This window comes from Pholcus phalangioides, unplaced genomic scaffold (assembly GCF_987345545.1).
Source record: "Pholcus phalangioides strain wild (caught in Gottingen) unplaced genomic scaffold, Ppha-v1.0 ptg000008l_1, whole genome shotgun sequence".
Taxonomy (NCBI): Eukaryota; Metazoa; Arthropoda; class Arachnida; order Araneae; family Pholcidae; genus Pholcus; species Pholcus phalangioides.
Window position 1 is genome coordinate 4,626,673 of NW_028301601.1, and position 24,230 is coordinate 4,650,902.

Consider the following 24,230-nt stretch of genomic DNA (forward strand, 5'->3'; position numbering starts at 1 on the left):
TTTGGCGTGTTTTTTTGGCGATAATGGGCTGCTGCATGTGTTTTCTTGTATTTGAGATGCCTATATCTCCCTCCCAAGGAAATATGGTGAGATTATTGCTGATATAATTTGAAGTTCATTTCAAATATTTTTGCTTTTCCTGCCATTTTTCCAGATATTTTATAACTCTTCATCACAGACAGAGAAGTAGAACTTGTGCTGCTATCCATAATTTTTGGAAGCAAACGAAAATACGTTCTAGAACTAGTACTAGTTCTTGAACATAGATGACAGCACTACTTCAAATCCAAAATATTGTTTTCCTGGTGGTCAAAGCCATTCAAAATTTCAAATTTCAAGATGTCAACAAACATGGTGGCCCGTAGAGGATGGTCATAGCAGCTCAAGTCCTAATTTTCTGGTTTTTTTTATTCATTTTATGAAGTTCTCAGATTTCTGGATAGATGGCAGGAAAAGCAAGAAATATCGCATTTTGAATTAGTGGTTGTTTGAAAATGCGATAGCGAATCAGAACAGAGAGAGTGCTTGACGTATCGAACTCGGTAGATTTTTCCAGGATTGCGGGATAGTTCAAATTTCATCACGTGTGCTGAGGGTTGATCAAGGAAGATGTTTATATGTTTGAAAGTTATCCCAGCGACATTTCATTGTTTGTTATCAAACCTTAAATTCGATGACATTTATCTTGGGAGGGCGCCGGTCACTGAACCGATTGTTTACTTAATGAGAAGCTGCACTGAGCTTTTCTTTCATGACTGCTCAAAAGGTAAACAATACCATCATTACCTATTTTTTAACTTTCATGGTCTATCTAATGCTCTATCAAAGATTTTTAAAAAGTAAAGCTGTCCTTGATTTCCTCATAAACAAATCTATTGGTCACTCGCTCTCTAAGTCACTGTTTTTGTCACTCGCATGCTTGCAGACTCATCTGATCCCACACTGGCTTATTCCCCTCATTCTCTTTTGGTTGCTCATAATCTCCATAATCTGTAGATCACTCTTTTCTCCTTGGTCATCTCCCATGCTTACGCACTCTTTTGGTCTGATCTCTTGATCACACACTGACCTCATTTTCAGTTATCACTCACGCACATGCTTGCACACCATGTAGAGCTCTTTTGGTGGATTAGTGAGCAACCAAATGATGTCAGCATGGGGAATGACAGCCAACGACAAAAAAGAGTGACCTCGAGAATGAGGGTTAATGTGGGACCAAAAGGGAACAGCTTTGATATTGATCACCACTTGGCGATTTTTAGCTGCAAATACATCCAATGGCCCGACAAAAAGTCACCATTGGATGCAATGGGTACTGAAGAAAAACTTAAATTACGTCAGCTTTGTTGACTTATTGGAAAAAGTCGCTAAGGGAAGTAGTGATATCGAAGTTTTTTTTGTTTTTTTTTCAAACCGAGCACAACTCAGGTCTATTGCCATGGGCAATTTACTACGTAGTGAGTTGTGCCGGAAGTGTAAGTATGTGTACCGAACAGTCTGAGCGCATATCTAGTGTGTATGATTTTTCAGTGCTGCCATCTATATCTCAGAAGTGAAGTAGTTAATGATGTGTAGTGACTGAATATTTGTACTGTTTGTAGGCCTGTTGCTCTGTGGAGAGACTTTTTAATGGGGAGATTGGCTCACATTTGCGCCTCAAAGTTGGGAACCACAGAAAACCAACTTCAGCCGACCACCACTGTGGCGACAGTGGGGCTCGAACCTGGGTCACTGTGATGCGAGTCCGTCACTATGACCGCAGCGTATTGATATCGAAGCTGTCCCCTAACATGGTTCCTTGCCCTCTAGGGCATTCCCATGCTTACACACTTTCAACATCACTCTCTGGTTGGTGACTTATCACTGTTTTGGCATAGAAAAAATTTGTTGGCCAACAGCAGTATACGGAAATTGGGAAATTAGCCATTCACTGACTTGGCTCCTTCCTCTCTGGGTCAATCTCTTGGTTACTGACAGACCCTATATATTGGGCTGAGAAAAAAAAACTGTCAATCTCTACTGTACCATCTTTGGGTAGGCCATTTCCTGAAGTTAAGAGAGGTTGCTAATGCCTCTACTTCAGTGCCTCGCGCCACATTGCATGAAATGAGGAAGGCAGAGTTATGTCTCCAGTGGTGTAGATGGAACCCATTTGCTCACCAATAAGGTGAACTCGCTCCTATTGATATGTATATTTTTTTCACAATAAGATTCTTGTTTCTTTTTTTCTTTTTTTTTTGTATCCTGTGTATATAATATAACAAGTGTAAGGTAACATCAGATGGCATGGGTCCCCCCCCCCCAATTGCTTTTAAAACATACCTCCATCTTAATATGTGTGCATTCATCTGTCTTAATGAAACCCAAAACTTTTCTCCAACTCCCAATCCCCTCTCGTGTGTAATCACCGTAAAATTTGTTAATCGCGACAGTACCCAATTGTCCGGGGAAAATATGTTATAAAAATTTTGTATGTTTTTTTTTCTTCTTTGACACAAAATAAAGTGTTCGAGACTCTGCCACTAAGCTGGGCTGGAAGAGATCTCCGCAACAGGATAAGTCCAGTGGCAAAGTTCTGGCGTTCATTCATTCAGTGGTGTAGATGGTAGCATGCTTGTCTAGAATGCAAGAAGGACCTGGATTCGAGTCCCGAGGGGACCAGGTGACTTTTCTTTCTGAGTTCACCTTGGTATAAAATCCAGAAAATAGAGATTTCCTTAATATATTTGGGTGAGGAAGTAGCTGTCAACCCCTACATTTTTTTTTCGAAAATCCTTTTTATATTTATTTTTGTATGGAATTTGTATCAGAGCGGAAACCTCCCTAATTCTCATTCCCAGACATTGGCAGCTGCGCTATATTTTAAAAATTCATGGGAAAAAGCATCATTATGGTACTAATAGAAATCACTATGTTTTCAACGGACATGTTCCTTAATGAAATGTTTTATGACAAAAAATCTTTAAATAAAACAGTAATAAAGTTAGTTTTTTATATCTTTTTTAGCATCTCCTGAAGCTTGCCGAGATAAAGCCAAAACCAACTGTTTGAAATGCCTCAAAACTTTGGAATCGATCTTGGACATAACTTGGGAACAACTGAACATTGGTCACTGGAAGAATGTTGACATCGCTTGGAGACATTTGTACAGTTCAGCTTCATTACTCAAGGCCTTGTGTCTTCTATGCGATGGCACGAAGCAAAACAAGGTACAGGATAATATTTAAAATTGTTTTGCAATAAAATATGTATATAGATATGTATCGTGAAGACATGCTAGAACACATACATGCTCAACCCGTGACTCCCTGAGTCGTCTGATATGACCTTTGACATCAAACCTAATTTTGTAAAAGTAAGCCAAGTGGCACATTTTCATATCACTTATGTCACCCGCAGTGCAATTCCATATTATTTGATTTGCCCATGACATTTCTAGATTGCTTAAATGACCCCACTGTGCAGGTTCACATCACTCAAGTGCTCATAGTCCATTCCAGGACCTTTGAGCGACTTAAGTGGCTGCAGTATATTTGCAGATCCTGGAGTGATCCGTAGCATATTTACAAATAACTTGAGAATAAGGGTCCAGGTCAGTGAATGATCAAAAGAGTGTGTGAGCATGTGAACTTATAAACTTATGTGTGTAAAATAGTTACGTTAAAGAGGAAGCATCTTATGGTTGTTAGCGTTTCCAGATGGCTGGCATATGAATGTTCCATGTATGCTTTAATTTGATGCTAGAATTTAAACCCAGAGGGAACTAAACTTCTACTTGCAGAATGTGAATGGCTCTTCCTGGGGTAAGATAAGATCTCATTATCGAGTCTGACATCATCATGCTCTCAGAGACCATCCATCACTTTGGATAGCACAAACAGTGCATTCAGGCAGGCACACCGATCCTGAATATTATCCACTTGGTAATGAAACATTACAGCAACTAGATACATGTGTGGATTTAGGTATTGCAATGAGCCGTATCCTGGATTTTGCTGATCATTATCATGGCATAGTCTGCAAAGCTAATAAAGTTTCATGCATGTTATGTATGGCATACCGCAAATGTGATGCATATACGTTGTCATATGCTTTCTCTGTGTACGTTCGCCTGACTAGAGTTCTGTTCATAAGTATGGTGCCCTTACCAAATTAAGGACAAAGCTCCTTGAAAAGCCACAGAGATCCTTTGCCTAACAAATAGCTGGCATGCACGGCTGGTCTTATTGTGAGAAGCTTCAATTTCTGGGTTTGGACTCACTGGAATGCCATAGAATCGCAGTAGATCTGAAGATGTGCTACAAACTAGTCCACCAAACGGTTTATCTACCAGCGGGGGAGCCTTTCTTCGAGACAAGTTGACCTATGAAGACATCGCTCCCAAATAAGAATGCCAATGGCAAGAAGCGATTCCTGTTTCCATGGGTTCAGATGCCGTGTGGCGAGAATATGGGACAGTCTGGCATCAGAACTTGTCTGCGTCTCCTACGCAAGATTTGCTTCCGCTGTTGTGGATTTTGACTTGGCTTCATGTACGAAGTGCTTTCCCTTCTGATTATTTCTTCTAATTATTTTTGTTATTTTTCCATTATTATTTTATTTATTATTACTTTTCCATTGTATGCCTTCTGGGTTATTGTCAATAAAAAAAAATAAACTATCCCATGATAGTCTTTGTGGGTGGTCAGCGCGGTCATGTCTGTCTGTCTGAGCATGTGAGTGACCAAAAAATGTGTCCCGATCGTCCTACTTGAAAAGCGAGGGACAAGGTCGGTTTGTGGCTAAAAACTATGTTGGCCCCTGAAATTTTCTGTGTCCGATGACAAAATTAAAATCTGAGAACAGTGTAAAATTTTCAGAAATTTTTTAGCCATTTCCACCAACATGTTCGAAGATCACCAAGTGTTGGAAAAGCCTAAAAAATTAATTTGGCCATTCCCCTTTTAGAAAAATAAAATTTTTTGCTTGGTGCCTAATTTCTTTTTGATTTGTTAATCCCGTTATATATTTTATTAAATTTTGATTATATTACAGGATATAATTTTAGCCTGTGACATGGGTTTGCTCATGGGTGCACAGAGGAATCATCATATTCTAAGTAAATTGGCGTCGTTCTTGAATGCAGTCGAGGAGAAGAATATCGAGGAAGATGGTGATCAATCAGATGTAGGTAGTGTCCAATTAATTTGCAATGAAAAGTGTATCAAAAAAAGTTTTTGGTTGTGTATTTCATTGTGTGCTTACAAAAAAACCATATCAATTATAATTTTCCATAGGTTATTTTTGTAATAATGATAAATAAATATATGGTTTGTAGCAGTTTTAAGGCAGATATTCTCAACCTTCTTATTGCTATAGTTCCCTACCTAGCAATCATTTGACAAGCCTTCTTATTCTCAGGATTATGCGCAGAAAAATACTCTATTTTTTTTGACAAGCATTCATAATAGTGAGATTCTCATTATTTGCCTGTTCCAACTTTTACAGTATTATTTGGAAGTTCACAGAACTCTTTATTCAAACTCTCTGTTGTCTTTTGTCATTTTTCTAACTAGGTTTCTGTGTCTGAAGATAATGTCGTCTCACATCACTGTGATATTCAGGAAGAAGCTGGCCAAATAATCCATACAACCACTCAGGCTGTTCAGGACTCCGCCAATGCAACTGCTACTCGAGAAGCAAGAATCTCCAACCGAGTAGGTCTTCCTACTTGGCTTAAGGCAGAAATTAAAAAAGGAAACAAATTCAGAAAAAAGTGGCAGAAGACCCGTGACCCAGCATTCAAAACTAAGTACAATAAACAAAAAAAAGAAGTTAAGAATGAGGTAAGCAATTACTCGAACAACTGTTTCTCTCAACAACCAAGAGAGGCAGACCCCTGCAATGGCTCTCTGTGCAACATCCACAACAGGTTGGAAGGCACTAGGCACAGCAATCCAGTCAATAAGAGCAGAAATTTCTAGGGTTGTCATAATTATGATAACAACAAACTAGGGTTAAAGTTCCTGATTCACTCACGTTGCGATTCTTGCCAAACCTGGAATTTTCTCAAACTCAATGCCATAGTTGTCAATGCTTCTGGTATCTGACAGCCTTTCTATTTTTCAGACTTATTAAACTTTTCAGGTCAAAAACCAGATTCTTATGATTTTTTGTTGTATTTATGGGAAAACCCCCTAAATTGCTCGAATTGAGGCTTTGCATATATGAAAAATCACAAGAAGGAAAATCCCCCCAAGTCTTTGCAATCCTAAGTTGCTCAAGTTTCCTCAAGAGAAATAGAAATACAGGAAATACAGTAAAACCTCGATAAGTCGTCACCTCAAGTTATCGAAAAATTAGGACGGCTTAAGCAGAGTTCCGTCAGATTTAATGTGCAATGTTATGAAAATCGTATAAATTTAAAGTAATATGACATTTATTAAAGTATGAATCAAAATAACAATATTAATAAAATTTGTAGATTGCGAAAGAAAAAATAATAGCTATTTTTTATCTTTTTTATCTCTTATTACTTAAATTATTGCGGTGAAATGTACTGTACACTTTGATTTATACCAGTAATTTTTAATTTAGACTAACAGAGCAACTGTTAGAATAGTTAGCTTTTCTTCATAACATAACTCTCTATTGCACATATTATGCTCTCTATTTTACATGTACATCAAATTTAATTTTAGTGTTTGAATTCTTCATCAGTAGTTCATGATAAAACTACAAAGTAATCTCGAACACTTAGTGGAGGGGCCCTGGGCAGGGAAAAGTAAACAGAAGACCTCAACTTGGGAAAGAATGTCTAATTTTTTTCAACAAAGATATTTTGTTTAAGTTTCAAGCCCTAAATTAGTAGAGTCCATGCTTTCTATGATTATTTATTATCCGTGCCCTCACGTTGCACTTTGACTTTAACTTGACTAATTTGATTCTTTGATTTACATAGATTTTTATTTCCTTGCACTATATACTATATGTAATCTTTGACATATCAATAAATTTTGGTTTTGCCGGAGATGCCCCCCCCCCCCCCCCGGTGAAGTAGTGCTTACGTCACTTCTTGCGACAGAGCTTGGGTGTCTCGCTGTTTCTCCAATGGAGCCCATGCAGAAATGAGATCTAGCTTGAACAGTCCTCACCGTTCCAAAAACCCTTATTCGGCAAATGAAATTCCCCAGTTACTTAAACTGTTCGGTTAGGGTATATAGGATTTTATGGTGAATTTTTAAGCATATGGCAATGCTGTTAACAAGTACTTTTTTAATGGGAGCCATAAAAATAGTCTGTTCCTCTTTCTCAAACTTTTTCATAGTGACAACTTAACCAAAATTAGCGACGAGTAAACAAGGGTTTGATAACATTGTGGTCTATGAGATCTGGAAGGGTCTGTAGAAAAATGATGACTTAACCGGAGTGAAGACTTATCAGGGTGACAACTTAACGAGGTTTTACTGTATCACCAATTGTCACCAATATGGTGCATAATATAACAGAAGTTCATCAACCCCTTTAAGTGTATATTTATTAAAATAAGAAATTAACTTTGCATACAGTCCCAGTGTGCCCAAAAACCCAATAAGAAAGTTGTTGCCATGTATCTCCTGATGCCAACAAAAAAAATTCTATTTTTCAAAGATAATATATGTATGAGAATGACATCTGAGTACTACACATTATTTGGACCCTTTTTCTAATTGGAAGTGTATGCCTCTAGGTTCAACAGTACGCCAGTAAAACCACAGAAAACCAATGTATATATGTGGCACTATACTTTGTGTGTGTGTTTCACCGTAGTGGAAAAGAAAATATAAAAAGATTATAAAGATTATGCTGAGATAAAAGAAAAGAAAAAAAAGACAATTTCTATTTTACGGGGTTACCAGTGAAGAGTCTCGAAGAAAGGGAGAGAGGGTTCGAATATATATATGTGGAGAAATATGTCCTCTCCCTTGTTAATATGATAAGAATATTCAGTGTGTATAAGATAGACAGATTATTCTTTTGTATAAAGATGACCACCCCCCCCCCCCACTCCACCACAACAACCATGATAAATTGAAAACCCATGTATAAGCTGACAGATGAATATCTGTATGATCGATTGAATTGAAAGCCTTTGAGAAATCAGTATAAACAACATCAATTTGCTGCATATTATCTATAGTTTGTGCTATAACTTAAGAAAATTTGACTAAATTAGTTAATGAAGATCTCTCTTAGCGATAAAACCATGCTGACAACTAGAAAACCAGGAATGAATGTGGCCATAAATTCTTTCATAGATGGTAAGTTCAAATACCTTACAAACAGAATTAATTTCAACTATAGGTCGATAATTTAAAACATCAGATTTATCACCATTTTTGAAGACAGACAACACTGAGCAAGTCTTCCGAATTGTAGGAAAGACACCTGAACTAATAGAGGTATTAAAAATGATAGACAGAGAAACAGCTAAATATGAGCCACAGCCCTTAACTATTTATGAGGAATACCATCATTGCCTTTGACCTTTACGACTTTTGAGTTTTATATAGCAGACAAAACATCATATTCAGTAATAGAACTTAAAAATACAACTATTCTCAAAATCATAACTTGGTAGTTCAGTCGCTACGAAAAACTAAACTAAAAAATCTTTTAAAAATTCGGCAATAACAGGAAAATCAAAAGATGATCTGCCGCAATAAGACATGACTCTGATCTTGATGTCTGCTAACAACCCTCTGAGTTAGTCGGTCCATTAACAGAACACCCCTTATATTGCTCTTATATAAAAAAAGTATATATGGCATATGGAAAACCAGATTTCCATGTATCTGTGTTTCTCCAGTTTTCTGCATAGGCCTGTATCGTATTATTCACCGTATTAATCATTTTATGATCAAGAACATAATATTGCATCCAAACACCAATAGACTAAATTCAAACAAGTTCTCTCCACATCATTGAAAGAAAGAGAGGGGGAAAATGGATGGGGTGAGGGATCTACACTGAAGAGCCAAAAAAACTGGTCCACCTGCCTAATATCGTGTAGGGTCCCCGCGAGCACGCAGAAGTGCCGCAACACGTCGTGGCATGGAGTCGACTAATGTCGAAGTAGCGCTGGAGGTAATTGACACCATGAATCCTGCAGGGCTGTCCATAAATCCGTAGGAGTAAGAGGGGGAGTGGAGATCTCTTCTGAACAGCACGTTGCAAGGCATCCCAGATATGTTCAATAATGTTCATGTCTGGAGATTTAGGTGGCCAGCGGAAGTGTCTAAAGTCAGAAGAGTGTTCCTGGAGCCACTTTGTAGCAATTCTGGGTGTGATTGTCCTGCTGAAATTGTCCAATTCCGTCGGAATGCACAATGGACATGAATGGGTGCAGGTGATCAGACAGGATGATTACGTACCTGTCACCTGTCAGAGTCGTATCTAGACGTATCAGGGGTCCCATATCACGCCAACTGCACATGCCCCATACCATCACAGAGCCTCCACCAGCTTGAACAGTCCCCTGTTGATATGTAGGGTCCATGGATTCATGAGGTTGTCTCCATACCCGTACACGTCCATCATCTCGAAGCAATTGGAACCGAGACTCGTCAGACCAGGCAACGTGTTTCCAGTCCTCAACAGTCCAATGTCGGTGTTGTCAGGCCCAGGCGAGGCGTAAAGCTTTGTGCCGTGCAGTCATCAAGGGTATACGAGTGCGCCTTCGGCTCTGAAGGCCCATATTGATGATGTTTCGTTGAATGGTTCGCACACTGACACTTGTTGATGGCTCAGCATTGAAATCTGCAGCAATTTGCGGAAGGGTTGCACGTCTGTCATGTTTAATGATTCTCGCCAGTCGTCGTTGGTCCCATTCTTGCATGATCTTTTTCCGGCCGCAGCCATGTCGTAGATTTAATTTTTTACCGGATTCCTGATATTCATGGTACACTCGTGAAATGGTTGTACGTGAAAATCCAAATTTTATCGCTACCTCGGAGATGCTATGTCCCATCTCTCGTGCGCCAACTATAACACCACGTTCAAATTCACTTAAATCTCGATAACCTGCCATTGTAGCAGCAGTAACCGATCTAGCAACTATGCTAGACACTTGTTGTGTTATATAGGCGTTGCCGACCGCAGCACCATACTCTGATTGATTCCATATCTCTTTATTTGCATACGCATGCCTGTACCAGTTTTTTTTGGCTCTTCAATTTATTAAACTGTTTTACTCTTTCTTGTTTTTTATCTTCTTTTTCTCTGCTACTTTTTTTTTTCATTTTCTTTTTCTTACGTGAGGTTGGGTTAGGACAAGGTTACTATATTTATCTCTCATTCATCAAATAAAGAGCATCCAAATTTCTTGCCAATCACTTGTAAGCAAAGCAGTAAACAAGGGAAAAGACATTTTTCTCTATGTATGCGTTGCCACCTGGTAGCCTTGATGCCATTTATGCGAGCTATTAAGGAAATGTTGCCGCCGTCCATCCCACAGAGCCATTCACCACATATATACGTTCCAAAAAGGGAATATTTTGTATGCTTTCATAGCTTAGAGGTAGTTTTGTCCGACACACGAGAGGCCAGGGTTTGTGTCCCTGTGAGGGCAGATATGAAGTTTCCTTTCCTAAACATCAAATATCTTTTCATAGAGCCAGTTTTCTGTATATATCATGGATAGAGCTCAAATGTATTTCTTCTACTGGGCTGAGATATCTTGTCCCAAATCATTAAGGGCATAACAATAAATTCACCGCAAAATTGATAATGTTGGGAAATCAAATACTATTTTCAATCACAGTGGATTAAAATTATGAATTTGACAGAAAAAATTCTAAAATTACTAATATGTGAGAAAAAAATATTCATAGTCAAATTATCACAACATAATTTCTAAGTTAAAATAATTTTTACCCTTGATTTCAGCGGAGAATGAGAGTTATAGAGGTTTCATTGAAAATGCAATGAAAAAAATAATCAAGGTGGCCAAAATTATAGAAAAAAACAAATGTCCTGGGAAAATGTGTCATTTTGTCACCCTATGAAACACCCCCCCCCCCATACAGTCAAACCTCGTTAGTGCGTCACCCAGTTAAATGAATTTGACAGAAAAAATTCTAAAATTACTAATATGTGAGAAAAAAATATTCATAGTCAAATTATCACAACATAATTTCTAAGTTAAAATAATTTTTACCCTTGATTTCAGCGGAGAATGAGAGTTATAGAGGTTTCATTGAAAATGCAATGAAAAAAATAATCAAGGTGGCCAAAATTATAGAAAAAAACAAATGTCCTGGGAAAATGTGTCATTTTGTCACCCTATGAAACACCCCCCCCCCCCATACAGTCAAACCTCGTTAGTGCGTCACCCAGTTAACACGTCACTCCGCTTACCGGATCACTTTTTGGAAGTCCCAATTGTCCTCAGGCAGGAATTGGCAAGCTATGGCTTACTCCGTTTAACAAGTCACTCCGCTTACTAAGTCATATTTTTGCTCTCCCAAGAGTGACTCATTAACGAGGTTTGACTGTATTTATCTCTTATCTTTGAAAAGATTAATTTACCAGCTTATAACTAGGTTCTTTCACACTTTCATTGTCTACTACTAGAGAAAGCTTGCAAATATAACCATTAGCACTGAGAATTTAACGTATGGGAATTTAACACATGTAATAAATGTAAAAAATATATAATTAATGTAAAACAGTAGAAAATTGTATTTAGCCAATTACCACTGTGCAATCGTGGGTTCCATACCCAGATTTTTGCTGAAAGCAGAATCCACAGAGGGTAAGGGTAGGGGGGCTCCCATGTCCCCTCCCCAAGAAGATCAAGAATTAATAATATTTTTATAGAAAATTGAAATAAATATATTTGTATACTATCTGTTAATTTAAAATTATTTTTGAGTATTAGTGACCAAACGCTTGGCAAGTTGGGGGGAAAAATTAGGCACCAGCAAAAGGTCATGGAACCAAGAAAAAGTTTTTTACAGATTCAATGTTTTTTTCCCTCCGTCTTGAAAATTTTTCACAATTCAAACAGACATTCCAGTCTCATGATTTTTCAAAAAATAAAAAATTCACATTTGCAATCTTATAGGAATGAAGCAAATTTATGCAGCATAGACGCTATCATTGAATTGTTGATTACCGGTAGATAGCCACGAAAGTACCATAATTTCTGTCTCCTCACCCATTCCTCCTTTGTTATGTAACCCGCAGGGAAAAAGTAACTCTTTGAAATTGGAAAATTTAGTGTACAGCCCTTTATTTAGGGATGTACTTAGATATCGTGATCTTATAACAAAGAGAAAAACCCATTTATCATAGTGTGATGCAAAGTGATTTTGTCCCCCCCCCCCAGGATTTTCTGTAATGAGCTGCCACTGATATAATGACTATATAAATAATTCGCCATATACCACTAGGTCTATTATATTATGTATGTTAGAGCATATAGTATAACTTGCTTTCCTCGTGCTCCAGTATCATCAACCAGAGAAAACCCAGTGAGTTGGGTTTTACCAGCCTTGTCTGAAACACTTCCAACTTCCCTCTTCTAACCTTAAACTTTTGAGATTCCAGATTATTAAGACACTGCCAGTTTTTTAGTTGTCATAGTAGTATGGTGCCTGAAATTAATGAAGCCATGGGCTATGTATATATATTTTGTCAAGATGGTGCTGTATTTTCAGACTAATTTTAGATATGATACTATACGGCTCTGACTGTGAATAATTATCACTATTTATTATTTTCTTTCGTAGATCAAAAAGTTCATAACTGACTCTCCAGGAAGACCAAATCTTGATATCGAACATATTGTCAAATCTTGTTTCTATTTATCTTGTAAAGAGTTCAAGGATAATTTTTTTGTGAAAGGAAAACCGATTTGCATACTCAAAGCTATAAAGCAATGGCCGGCTTTTTCCGATAAGAGATGGAGGTATTTTTATTTAATTTTTTCCTCAAGAAAAACTGTCATAATTCCCCCCCCCCCCATCCCTCAGTCTTAATGACCATCCCCATGTTGTTAGGGCAGTTCAAGTATTACGTCAGTAAATTTTAGCTATTTTTGACCCCCCCCCTCCCCCCCCCCTTGTCAGCAAAATTTTTTCAGCTCTGCACCCTACCTCCGAATGCATATTGGTGGGATCAGAGAGGTACGGCAGGAGGGGGGCATAAAAGGCTAGTGCTCCCCCCCCCCCAAATGATCAAAAAATCATTTGTTTAATGCAAAAAAAAAATTCATTAAAATTTCAAAATAACATACCTTTACATATTATTGTAATCAATTTCTGTCAATTTCAATGCTATTTGCAAGCTAAGAACTCAAAATTTGTTTTTAAAAAATTCATTGCGACCCACCCTCCAAGTCATATGGTAAACTCATGGCACGAAGGCCAAATGTGGCTCTGTTTATTATCTGATGTGGCCTGCTCGGTCAAACCTAATTTTGTAAAAATGAACTAAGCAGCACATTTACAGATTGCTTAAGTGACACTTGGCACAATTTCAGAGCATTTAAGTGGCCTGTGGCACATATTCAGATCTCTCAAGTAGACCTGTTGTACATTCACAGATCACTTTAGTGACCCACGATACAGTTTCAGAACACTCAAACGATCCGCAGCACATGTAGAAATTCCTTGAGTGACATGTTACACAGGTTTATAGCACTTAAGTGGCCCCCAGTGTGGTTCTACATCACTCAAGTTACCCACGGCACATTCCCAGATGATTTAAGTGATCCACAGCATAATTACGGATCACTTGAGTGACACGTGGCACAGCTCTTAAGTGGCCCAGACACATTTCCAGATCACTTAGATCCATGAAACATTTAGAGATCCCTAAAGTGACTCTGTGGGGGACTTGTCAATAAGGAGAATGTTGGTTCAGGTGCCCACAAAAACTAGGGAAAGGTTTTTCTTTTTTTATGGCATGCCAAAAAAGATGCTATTAAAAATATTTCATATTTTTATAAAGGGTTGTAGTGTTGATTTACATCATCAAACCTCCCCCCATCAATGCTGATGTAATACTTGAATAATCCCTTAGACACGTCATGGAATCAGAAAATTTTGTATCAGTGCTAGACTCCAATTTAGCAATGCATACAGTGGACTTTTTGATAACAGACAGACAGCCATGGGACTGAAATGTTTGTCTGCTAACATGAAGTGTCTGTTAATTTACAAAGTAGACAAGTCATTGTCACATTTTAAAAATTTAAAAAAAAACAATCAACTGACAAAGAGGTGCAGATTTCACTGAAATACTTATCAGGGTCTACAGGTGGGTTTTTTTTTCAATAAATTAAAAATTAGTTCAAAATTTTACTCACAGATGGTGCTGTATCACAAAAAAACTTGACATAACACTTAAATTGTGACATAAACAATGTATAGCTAATGTTTATTATGTATTATTTATTTGATTTACATTACATAAAACTACAGTAAAGAATCTTATCAAAATACTGCTCAACCAAAACATTGCTTAACTGAAAGAATCACAGTCGAGAAATTCAAATGTGCATGCTATGTAGAAGTTCTGCTATTCTGCTAGTGGTTCCGCAAATGCTTTTCCCAAATTATATATTCCCCAAAGCGATTAATATTTGTGTTTAATATTACTGTTTCTTTGTTCCATATTGAGTTTATGATATTGGTACTATTTTTTTTCCATAAATGATCGGTCATCCAAGCATCTCCGGTCCCCAATTGTTTTGGATAATCAATGCTTTACTGTACTACATTTCAATATGATGACCCTCCCCCTTCAGAGTTCTGGTCACATTTAAATGATTCCATTTCAATACACGTGTCTGTTATCATCGGTTGCGGAAGAGTCTCAATCACTTCCATGATCCTTGTCTTTATTTCCTCTAAGTTGGTTACATGTGTAGTGTAAACTTTGTATTTGACATAGCTCCACAAGAAGAAATTAAGATAAGTTGAGTCTGAAGAGCGAGGTGTCTATAATGTCAAGTTATTTTGTGGTGCAGCCCCATCTGTGGATGAAATTTTTAAAAAAAAATTTATTTATCTAAAAAAACTAGACTTTGATAAGTATTTTAGTTTAAACTGACCTTTCTATATCGACTGGTTGGTTTTTCATTAATTTTAAAATGTGTCCAGGATTTCCCGAACACACTCTATAATGAAATACATTGAAGTCCCCTGTTTCATAAGCTTCTCAACTTTTTATTGATGGGAGGTGCCGCTAATCCACTAACAGAATGTGTCAGTTATGGAGGTTCCGCTGTAGGGAAAATTTTAGGAAATGGTAATGAGAGAGAGAGATTATCTAGTTGACCAGGTGCCTTTGATTCATCAAGTCCTCAGTGTCTTTTTTTTTTTTTTTGATAAATATTTAAATTTTTTGGAGATTAAGTTGAAAATGATATTGTTATACTACTTAGCTATACATACACCTCATAAATATTACTCTGACGAATTTTTAACAATTAGTGCATTCCAGAACAGGCTACTTGTATATGTTGGGCTGTAACTTATTTATATTGTCAGAATTATGTGTGTTTTATGTTATAGTAGCAGCTTTTCGAAGTCACCAAGTCTATTAATAATTCATGGATGTTAATGCAATCCCAACCTGCATAGTGTTTCCCTCAGCTTTGTAATTTATTGCAGCCATCCGTAGAAACTACAGACAATCTGTAGCAGTTGGCAACTCTGAAAATGCTAAAATTCTAATGATTGGATCGATGGATGTCTACCCATTTCGTACCTCCTGTACGCATTTTTTGTGAAAATGGCTACTACTTCTTTTGCATTCTAAGATTCTCTTTTACATTTTGCAAAAAATTTGATTGTAGCTTAAATCCTGGTTTGTAATAATGTGCATATAATATATTTTTTATCTTTTTTTCAAGTGTTTTGTACATTCTGAAGAAAACTCGGTTGAGAACAGTACCAATTGAAATCGGCTCAAAATATACTGATGAGAGCTGGACACAGAAACTTATGACCATGGAGAAATTCATTCAAGAGTATATATGGCTAGAAAATGTGAGTGAAATTTCTATTGAATTCATGAATATTAATGTATTTTGCACAAATGATCCTAGCATGTTTAAAATCTACACTATGCATTGTATTTTTGAGAACAGGATATAACAAATTAATTTTTAACTTTTTTTATCCTTTTTGTCAATTTTTGGTTATATTGCTATAATGTACTTTACTGCCATTAACAAGTTGGGTTGAAAAAGAAGGTTCCATCTATCAGTGGTCATCTCAAGCTCATTAGGGAAAATTTGTTTTATATTCTTCCCCTGGTTCGAACCCAAGACCTGATGGCAACCTTCATGATGTTAGACAAGCATCTTATCACCATGCACTCATGTTGATAATCTAGATTGCACTGTGTAATTTTAAGCTTCACCATGTTAGATTAAATCCCCAAAGCAAAATATGCAGAAATCTCTGACTTATGTTGCAGAATAATCAGTGCTGCTGTAGAACTATCTGGAATAATTTTAAGAAAAGTATAGAAAACACCATCATTGGATTTTTTGCCACAGAATATTTCCAGCCAGCTAATGGCTTATTGCAGAACAATGCAAACATTCTGCTTTCGAGGATTGAATATAAAACAAATGAATATATATTTCTGTGAAAGTAAATAATCAAATAATTACCTACAAATAATAAAATATAGTAATAAAAACTACAAAACTAATGCTATAGGTGCAGGGGTGGGAACTCTGCGCCAATTGCGCCGCACTGCGCCAAAACTAATATCTTGCGCCATCCTGCTCCAATAGCGTATTTTCGCATTTTTCTGCGCCAAATAGCGAATTTCGCTTCAGTATGCCCGGAATTTCGGAAAGGACGCCAAAAAATCTTTGTTCCTGCTAGCCACGAAACGTTTCTTTACGAGAAAGAGCGTGTTTTATTCCACTATACTTAAACTATCGCCTTGGACTATCGGCCCCTGATCGGGCTTTCCATCGCGAAACTCCGATATTGTCCGTGATCGTTTAACTGAAGATGGTTTGCAATGCCTTTCAGCTTTAAAGTGCAAATTCGAGTGTTTCCGTTTTAAAAAAAAAGTCGTCACTGGAAGCAGCAGAAATTACTGTAGTCGATTGTCATGTGTTAAATCTCGATGTTTCGTGCAAAACATTTTCATTCCGGGAGTAAAAAGCGCATGTCCGCCGAATTACGAATGTTAGTTTAGAAACTTTGCCGAATAACGAGCGTTAAATCGCCAATGTTGCCGGATAACGAGCGTTAAATCGCATGTTGCCGAATAACGAGCGTTAAATCGCCAATGTTGCCGAATAACGAGCGTTAAATCGTCAATATCGCCAAATAACGAGAGTTAAATAGTCAGTCTCGCCAAATAGCGAGTGTCAGATCGCCAATCTTGCCAGATAATGAGTGCTGAATCGCCAAACATCGAGTTGATTCTTCCGAAATTCTCTCCCATTTTGCAACAATTTCTTTCCATGTATAAAAAAATTAAAAACTTATAAAATTTTTTTAGCTCATTTGAAGTGCCGCTGTTCAAGGCAGCAAATAGTGCCCTCAGTAAGCAAAAATCATCTTAAATAGACGGGTGCAAAACATTTTATGACAGCCGCTCTTTCAAACAAGGTGTCAAAAGCCTAAAACACCAAAAACAAAAATTAAGCTGACGAAAAGATGTTTGATAACAAAAGACAGTGCAGTTTTGTTTTGAAAAGGGTTGAGGGTTAACGAAAATATTCTTGTTTGTTAATTTCACTGCTCCAATTTATAAATATCTGCTCCGAATCCCAAATTTTGCTGCTCCAAAATTGCTCCAAATCCCGAATTTGCTGCTCCACAACTGCTCCAAATCCTGAATTTTGCTGCTCCAAAGCTGCTCCGAAATGGACTTAGTCACTTCCCACCCCTGTAGGTGCTAATACTTCCGATTTACTCAGAAACCATCCAATTGTTTTAGCCTTATTAAAATCTTTGGTTGGAAACCAGATTCTTCTAATTTTTCTTATCTTTATAGAATGTTTGATAGATATATTTGTTATGGGCATCTTTTTTCTCAGCTACCTTGTTGAGCATTTTGCCCGTTGTGGCCTTGTATTTGTATAAAAATCTGTATTGTGCTTTGCATAAGTAAAAAATCTCTAGAATGTGTGCCCTCAGTCCTTGCAAGAATGACTTCTTCCTCAAGAAAAGTTGGAAATTCATCGCTGAAAATTCGCTAAACACTAGAGATGAAGTGCTACTGTAAATCTAAGTGGATTAAAATGAATTTTCCAAAAAAAGAAAAAAAATTCAGCACTACAAATATGTGGGATTCATATTTATCAAAACAATTTATAAGTTGGCAAAATAATTTCAATTCTTGATTTCAGTTAAAAATTAAAATTCAAGTAGGCTTCATCAAAAATACAGGGAAAGTGGGACATATTTCTGTTTGTAATAAAAAAAGTCTGTTTGGGGTCAAAATAATTGGAATGTTCGGGATAACGGGTCATATGGTCATCTTGATATTGCCAAAAAAAATCCCAAATTTTCCATTCTATATGAATGGCATGTTTTCTTTGGCAGTAAATTATTTCGCCACATGGTAAACTACAGATTTTTCCAGTCTGGGAATTGGCACTTATGTAATATGTTATTTCATAGTGCATTATAGCCAAAACTTCTCTAAACTTATTTGAATGGCTAATTGAATGTTTTGATGTTTTTAGGGTCAAAAGCAAATTGGTTATCTAGCGCAGCATAATTTATTTGATCAGGTAAGATACTTTTAATTTTCCACTGGGAAACATTAAGTATGAAAACTGATCAGTAGTGATTACAGGTGTCAATTTAAAAGAAAAACTGTAATACCTTTGCAATACTGTTCAAGATTAAAACAAAAAAAAAAACAGGTGTCTTTGATAACCTGAGAATATATATGTTAGTTGTGTTACTGTAAATGTAATAAATCTGGTTACTATGCATAACCACCGAGCATTTTGGGGAAAAATTTTTCTAAATTAATTAGTTCTACCAGCAGTTATGTATAGTAGCCAGTCATCATTGGTAAATTTAATAAGTACTAAAAATATTATCAAAAATATCATTTTACTGACGATTATGCATAGTACTAAGTGCTGTCTCATTGGTAAATATGATAAAGCAGACTTACATGATAATTCATGTATGTATTGTATCATTATATCTGGGTCCAACTATATTCATAACACGTACTAAACTCATTTGGATTTTTTTTTCATATTTACCAAATTCATCAATTATACTAGGGTGATTACATAATCACAGATAAAGGCGATAAATTCACAATTATTTATCAAATTTACAAAGGACACTTGGGATTATTTTGCATAATTGCCAGTAAAGGTGATAATTTTTTTAGTATTTATCAAATTTCTGTCAACGATGCTTGGGCATCATGCATGTTTGCACCATAAAAGTGATAAATTTATCAAACTTACCAAAATGATTAGTAGGTATGCATAACCGATAATAACAACATATTTATCACATTCACCGTATCATATACAGTGTCTAATCTAAACGTGAAAATCAGCAATTATCTAAAACTTTGTGCTTTTGTTTTAACTTTATACTTTTCTTGAAATTGTTAAGTGTAGTTGTGTCTGTGCAATATGTGCTTATTTTTGTGGTTTGCTGGTTTCTTTAGATTCCAGAATTATTAGATGATTTTACGATACCTCATTACATCAAGTATCTGCTATGGAATGAAGAGGATTCCAGTGAAGGTTCAACTGCTGATGTGTGCGACAAAGTTGACATCAATGCCTGGTTTGGGCCTAAAGACACAGTGTCACCTTTACACTATGATCAAAAACATAATCTTCTTGTGCAGGTCTCTGTGTTTTTTTTTTTTTTTTTAATTTGAATAAAAGGGAAAAGATCTAAAAGTTTTGGTGAGTAGCAAAAAAAAAAACCTAAAGGAAATATTCACCCTATTATTCTTCCCCGGTCTGCGGAGGGGGATCTTCAACATTTCAGTCATTCCAAAAAAAAATTAATGAATTCTGAAGGCTAAGTCATACTGAGGTATCTACACTGCTCAAAACAATTAGGGGAGCAAGCAAAAAAGTGAAGAAAACCGTGCGAGACAGCCACGTATTGGCATACAATGGATAGTACATGCGTATCAATGCGCAATACAGAAAAAAGACGTAAAAAAATTTGGAATTAAGCTTTAATTCTTTGAAAATATGGGAAAAACATGAAAAGATGATTTAGGGCAACAATTTGGTTACATGTAAACGATAGAAAAAAGTACTGTTTAGACATGATGCATGAGTTTTAATAGGGCGTGTGGTCTCCTCGAACAGCTAAGACTGCTGCACACCTGTTTGCCATGGATGCGATGAGGTTATCGATCAGACTTTGGAGAATACTGTTCCACTCCTCAAGAAGTGCAATCTGCAAGTCTCGGACAGTAACAGGCGGCCTTGGTCGCGCAGCAATGCGTCGTCCGAGCATGTCCCAAACATGCTCGATTGGATTCAGGTCAGGAGAGCACGCTGGCCATTCCATACGCTGTATTGTTTCAGCTTCAAGCATGTTCTCCACCAGACGAGCTCTATGCGGTCGGGCATTATCATCCTGGAAAACAAAGGAATCTCCAATGGCTCCAGCGTAAGGGATGACATGAGGTCGCAGTATCTCGTCTGCATACCTTCGGGCCGGCAAAGTGCCATTCCGAATGATATGCAGGTCCGTACGTCCGCCTATGCTGATTCCACCCCATACCATCCAACCAGCTCGTCTGTATTGTGACCTTTCGCGAACGAATGCGGGGTTATTTCGAGTGCCCCTATCCCTCCATACCAGAACACGTCGGGTGTCACACTCCAGACTGAATCGGGACTCGTCTGTAAACAGCACTTGGCTCCAATCATGTTGCTCCCAATCTCGATGTTCAGCAGCCCATCTTCTTCGGGCCGCACGGTGGCGTGGGGTCAACAGAATGCAGACCATTGGCCTACGTGCATAGAGCCCTCCCTCATGAAGCCGATTACGTACTGTTTGGCTGGACACCCTTCGTCCTGTTGCCAAGAGCAACCGTCTTTGCAGCTGCGTAGCATTCTCTGTTCTGTTTTGACGGGCTGTTAACCGTACATACCGGTCATCAGTTGCTGTAGTGGCGCGTGGCCGACCTTGCCCTGGTCGACGTCTAACATTTCCTGTTTCTTGGAATCGATTCCACAGCCTTGCAACAACACTTCTGGCGACTCCAACAGCGTCCGCGACACTACGCTGTGTTTGCCCGTATTCCAGTCTGCCTATAACACGCCATGCCACGGATTCCGGTAAATCACGTTGTTGAGACATCCTCAAGTCACCTTGTCTCAGAAAAAAATAATGCGCAATCGAATTTCACAGTTACGGCAGTAAAACAAACGTTTCTGCAACATCCCGATTTCTGCCCTTATCTCCTTTTTCTGGTTTTTGACGTCATGAACTTTGATTTGCATATGAAGTTTTCTTCCGTTTCCTGCTAGGCTTTAAATTATGGATGATTAATTTTATGTTACTTATCGGTATACATCTTCACGTAATTTTGTTAAAACCATTCTTTTCAGATTCTTCTTTCTTCTCAGATTCTTTTTTCATTTATTCTGAAATTATTTTTTCATCAGATATGAATTCTCATCAATTCTTAAGTTTTCTCATAAATTTTGAAATTCTTTTTTTATTTAATATGAATCTTCATTCATTCTGAAAATTTTTCTCTCAATAATTCTAGAAATTTTTTTTTCCTGAAATACTTCTGGTCATTCTATCATTATTTTTTAAATGTTTTTTAAAAGTAATTTTGCAGTTACTTCTTTAACCAATTTTAAATTCCTTAACTGAGTTTATTTTTTTAGCATTTATATAAATTTTGAAACATGTAAGCCTTTTCTGTAAAAATTTCTGAGAGCTACATGTTGAAGACCTCTGTCATAGCAGGGTTCTCAGGGACCTAGAAAGTCAGGGAAATGAAAAATTGAAAGGGAAAGTCAGGGGAAAATGGAAAATATTTGGGAAAGATCAGAGGAACAAGCAAATATTTGATAAGAGTTGGGAGAAAATTCTGAGAAAGGAAATAACTGAAATTCAAAGGAAAAACATTGGGAAGGTTAAGATTTTGATTAATATTTCTTTCTTCCGGATTTTTTTATCTGGGGAAGGCTGAGAAATGATTGAGCAGATTTTGCTGAGAGCTCTGCCCAAGTTATGTACGCATGCATTATCAATAAAATTATTTTGTGTAACATTGCTTGAGATAAGTTATGTATATTCTATGTAAGTATTAGTATACGCATTGATAATTGTCATGTGCAATTGCGTGTTTTTAATAATCTCACAATTGGGGAAAGCAACTAAAAATATTCACCTCCAAATCACACAAATAAATCAATCATTTTGAGTGACTAATATAACAATTATCTAAAAATTTATTAACTAACCATAGTTTTTAATGAGTGTCAGGACTTTTTTTTAATTATTGTGAGTTGATATGGTTGAAAATTTTTAAAATACGGGAATCCACAAATATTTTTTTTCAATGTCATTAAAAAGGAAAAACTTGATTCTTTTTAAATATCCACATTGATTAATTTCGCTTTATTAAAGTGTGATTTCTTATACATTTTAATTATTTTCAGGTCATAGGAGAAAAATATGTAAGGTTATACCCAAAAGAAGCAACAGATTTTTTATATCCAAGAGAAGACACTATTTTCAATAATACAAGTCACGTAAGTGTATACCAATGTATCATTTTGGTGTTTTACATGACTACTCCCTTTTACAAAATTTCTACTTATGGACCTGTTTGAACTTTATGAATGAAATGCAGTCTGACCCGCTTATAACACAGTTAGAAAAAAACAGCAAAAATATTCATTATACACAAGCTTCCTTATTCCATACTCTCTTGATAAGGAATCAGAAATTCACCAGGAATGGTAAAAACTTTGTTTTATTTGAAAATTTGTAATAACACTGTTTGCTATAAGTGAGTCAGGCTGTATTTGGTGTTCTTAACAAATTCTTAATTGACTTTTTTTTGGTAATATTTAGTATATAAAAATGTTTAAACCAGACCCACACACCACCTTCATCCCTCTTGATCATGGTCCTCATTGCAAAATTATGCAAGGGACGTAAAGAACTTAATCATGTATATTTAGTGTACACGTTTTAAAGTATGTATTCTGTCTTTGAGATGGCTATGGCAGCAACAGAAAATGATAAACAAGCATGGAAAGGGGAATGTAATACATGTCATTTGTAATTTATCATCTGTATATGAAGTGGCTGAACAGTTGCCCTACAAGTTAATCTTTTTTTTTAATCGTGCCAAAATGTTTGTCTCTAACAGCTTACCCAGCTCATATACCTATTATACTTACATACTTTTATACTTTAGCCTCTCGAAAGTCAGTTATAAAGCTCCAATACATATGGCATTGTGATTGACTAAGCAATTCATACTTATATTATTTGCAATAATCCTGTGATGATACTTGAATGTAAAGAGTGTGAATTTTCGCAGAAAATCTTAGAACTTGGAATTCTAATTACTCTGGGTATTGCTGTAATTGCAAAAGATATTTTCAGTCATTGAAATTCAAAGAAATGCATAATCGTTTGAATTATTACACCCTACATAAAGCGTGATAATTCTAGTTTTTTATTTCAAAGGTGGACGTGGAGTTTCCTGATCTTAAGAAGTACCCACTTTTCTTCAAAGCGCCTTATGAAGAGTGTATCCTTTCGACTGGCAACATGCTTTATATCCCTCCAAAGTGCTGGCATTTTGTCAAATCCCTCAGCACTAGTTTCTCTGTCAGTTTCTGGTGGTGAGACACCATGTTTGTTATTTGTTATCAGGTATCGTGCAGTGCTATCTGTGATATAATCATCCACCATATATCATGTTCCATCAATTAAATAAATTCATAATTTTCCTAAACTCTCTGTGCAACTGAATTGTGTATATTTGTGCATGATATAGGTCATCTTTATGACTGGATTTCAAAAAAACAATATTTCCTACACCTTTTTTAATTGATTTAGAAGATTTTGACACAATGCCAACTAATTCATTGATCTCTATTTCAGTTTTTTTAGCAGCAAAGTTAAATTATTGAACTGGAATGGGGGTTTCACCATTATGCATAGGAAGCCTAATGTTTGTTGTGAGAAAAACAGGCAATGAAAGAAGATAGGTTGCCTATGGGGATTTTACTG

The 24,230-nt window shown here is 36.6% G+C and overlaps 1 protein-coding gene across 2 annotated transcripts; it reads left to right on the plus strand.

The window, feature by feature from the left end:
* The first annotated feature begins 277 nt into the window (after positions 1-277).
* Positions 278-23,952, plus strand: LOC149083526 (bifunctional peptidase and arginyl-hydroxylase JMJD5-like). 2 transcript variants are annotated; one of them, XM_089234042.1, is made up of 10 exons: positions 278-766; positions 3,007-3,209; positions 5,035-5,166; positions 5,556-5,825; positions 12,753-12,931; positions 15,884-16,019; positions 18,695-18,742; positions 19,654-19,839; positions 22,640-22,732; positions 23,682-23,952. In XM_089234042.1, the coding sequence occupies exons 1-10, from the start codon at positions 610-612 to the stop codon at positions 23,841-23,843; spliced, it is 1,566 nt and encodes a 521-aa protein (XP_089090168.1). In that variant the 5' UTR covers positions 278-609; the 3' UTR covers positions 23,844-23,952. The 2 variants fall into 2 exon arrangements, with proteins under 2 accessions (XP_089090168.1, XP_089090169.1); XM_089234043.1 differs by having other exon boundaries at positions 524-766; positions 5,556-5,696.
* The last annotated feature ends 278 nt before the right edge of the window (positions 23,953-24,230 follow it).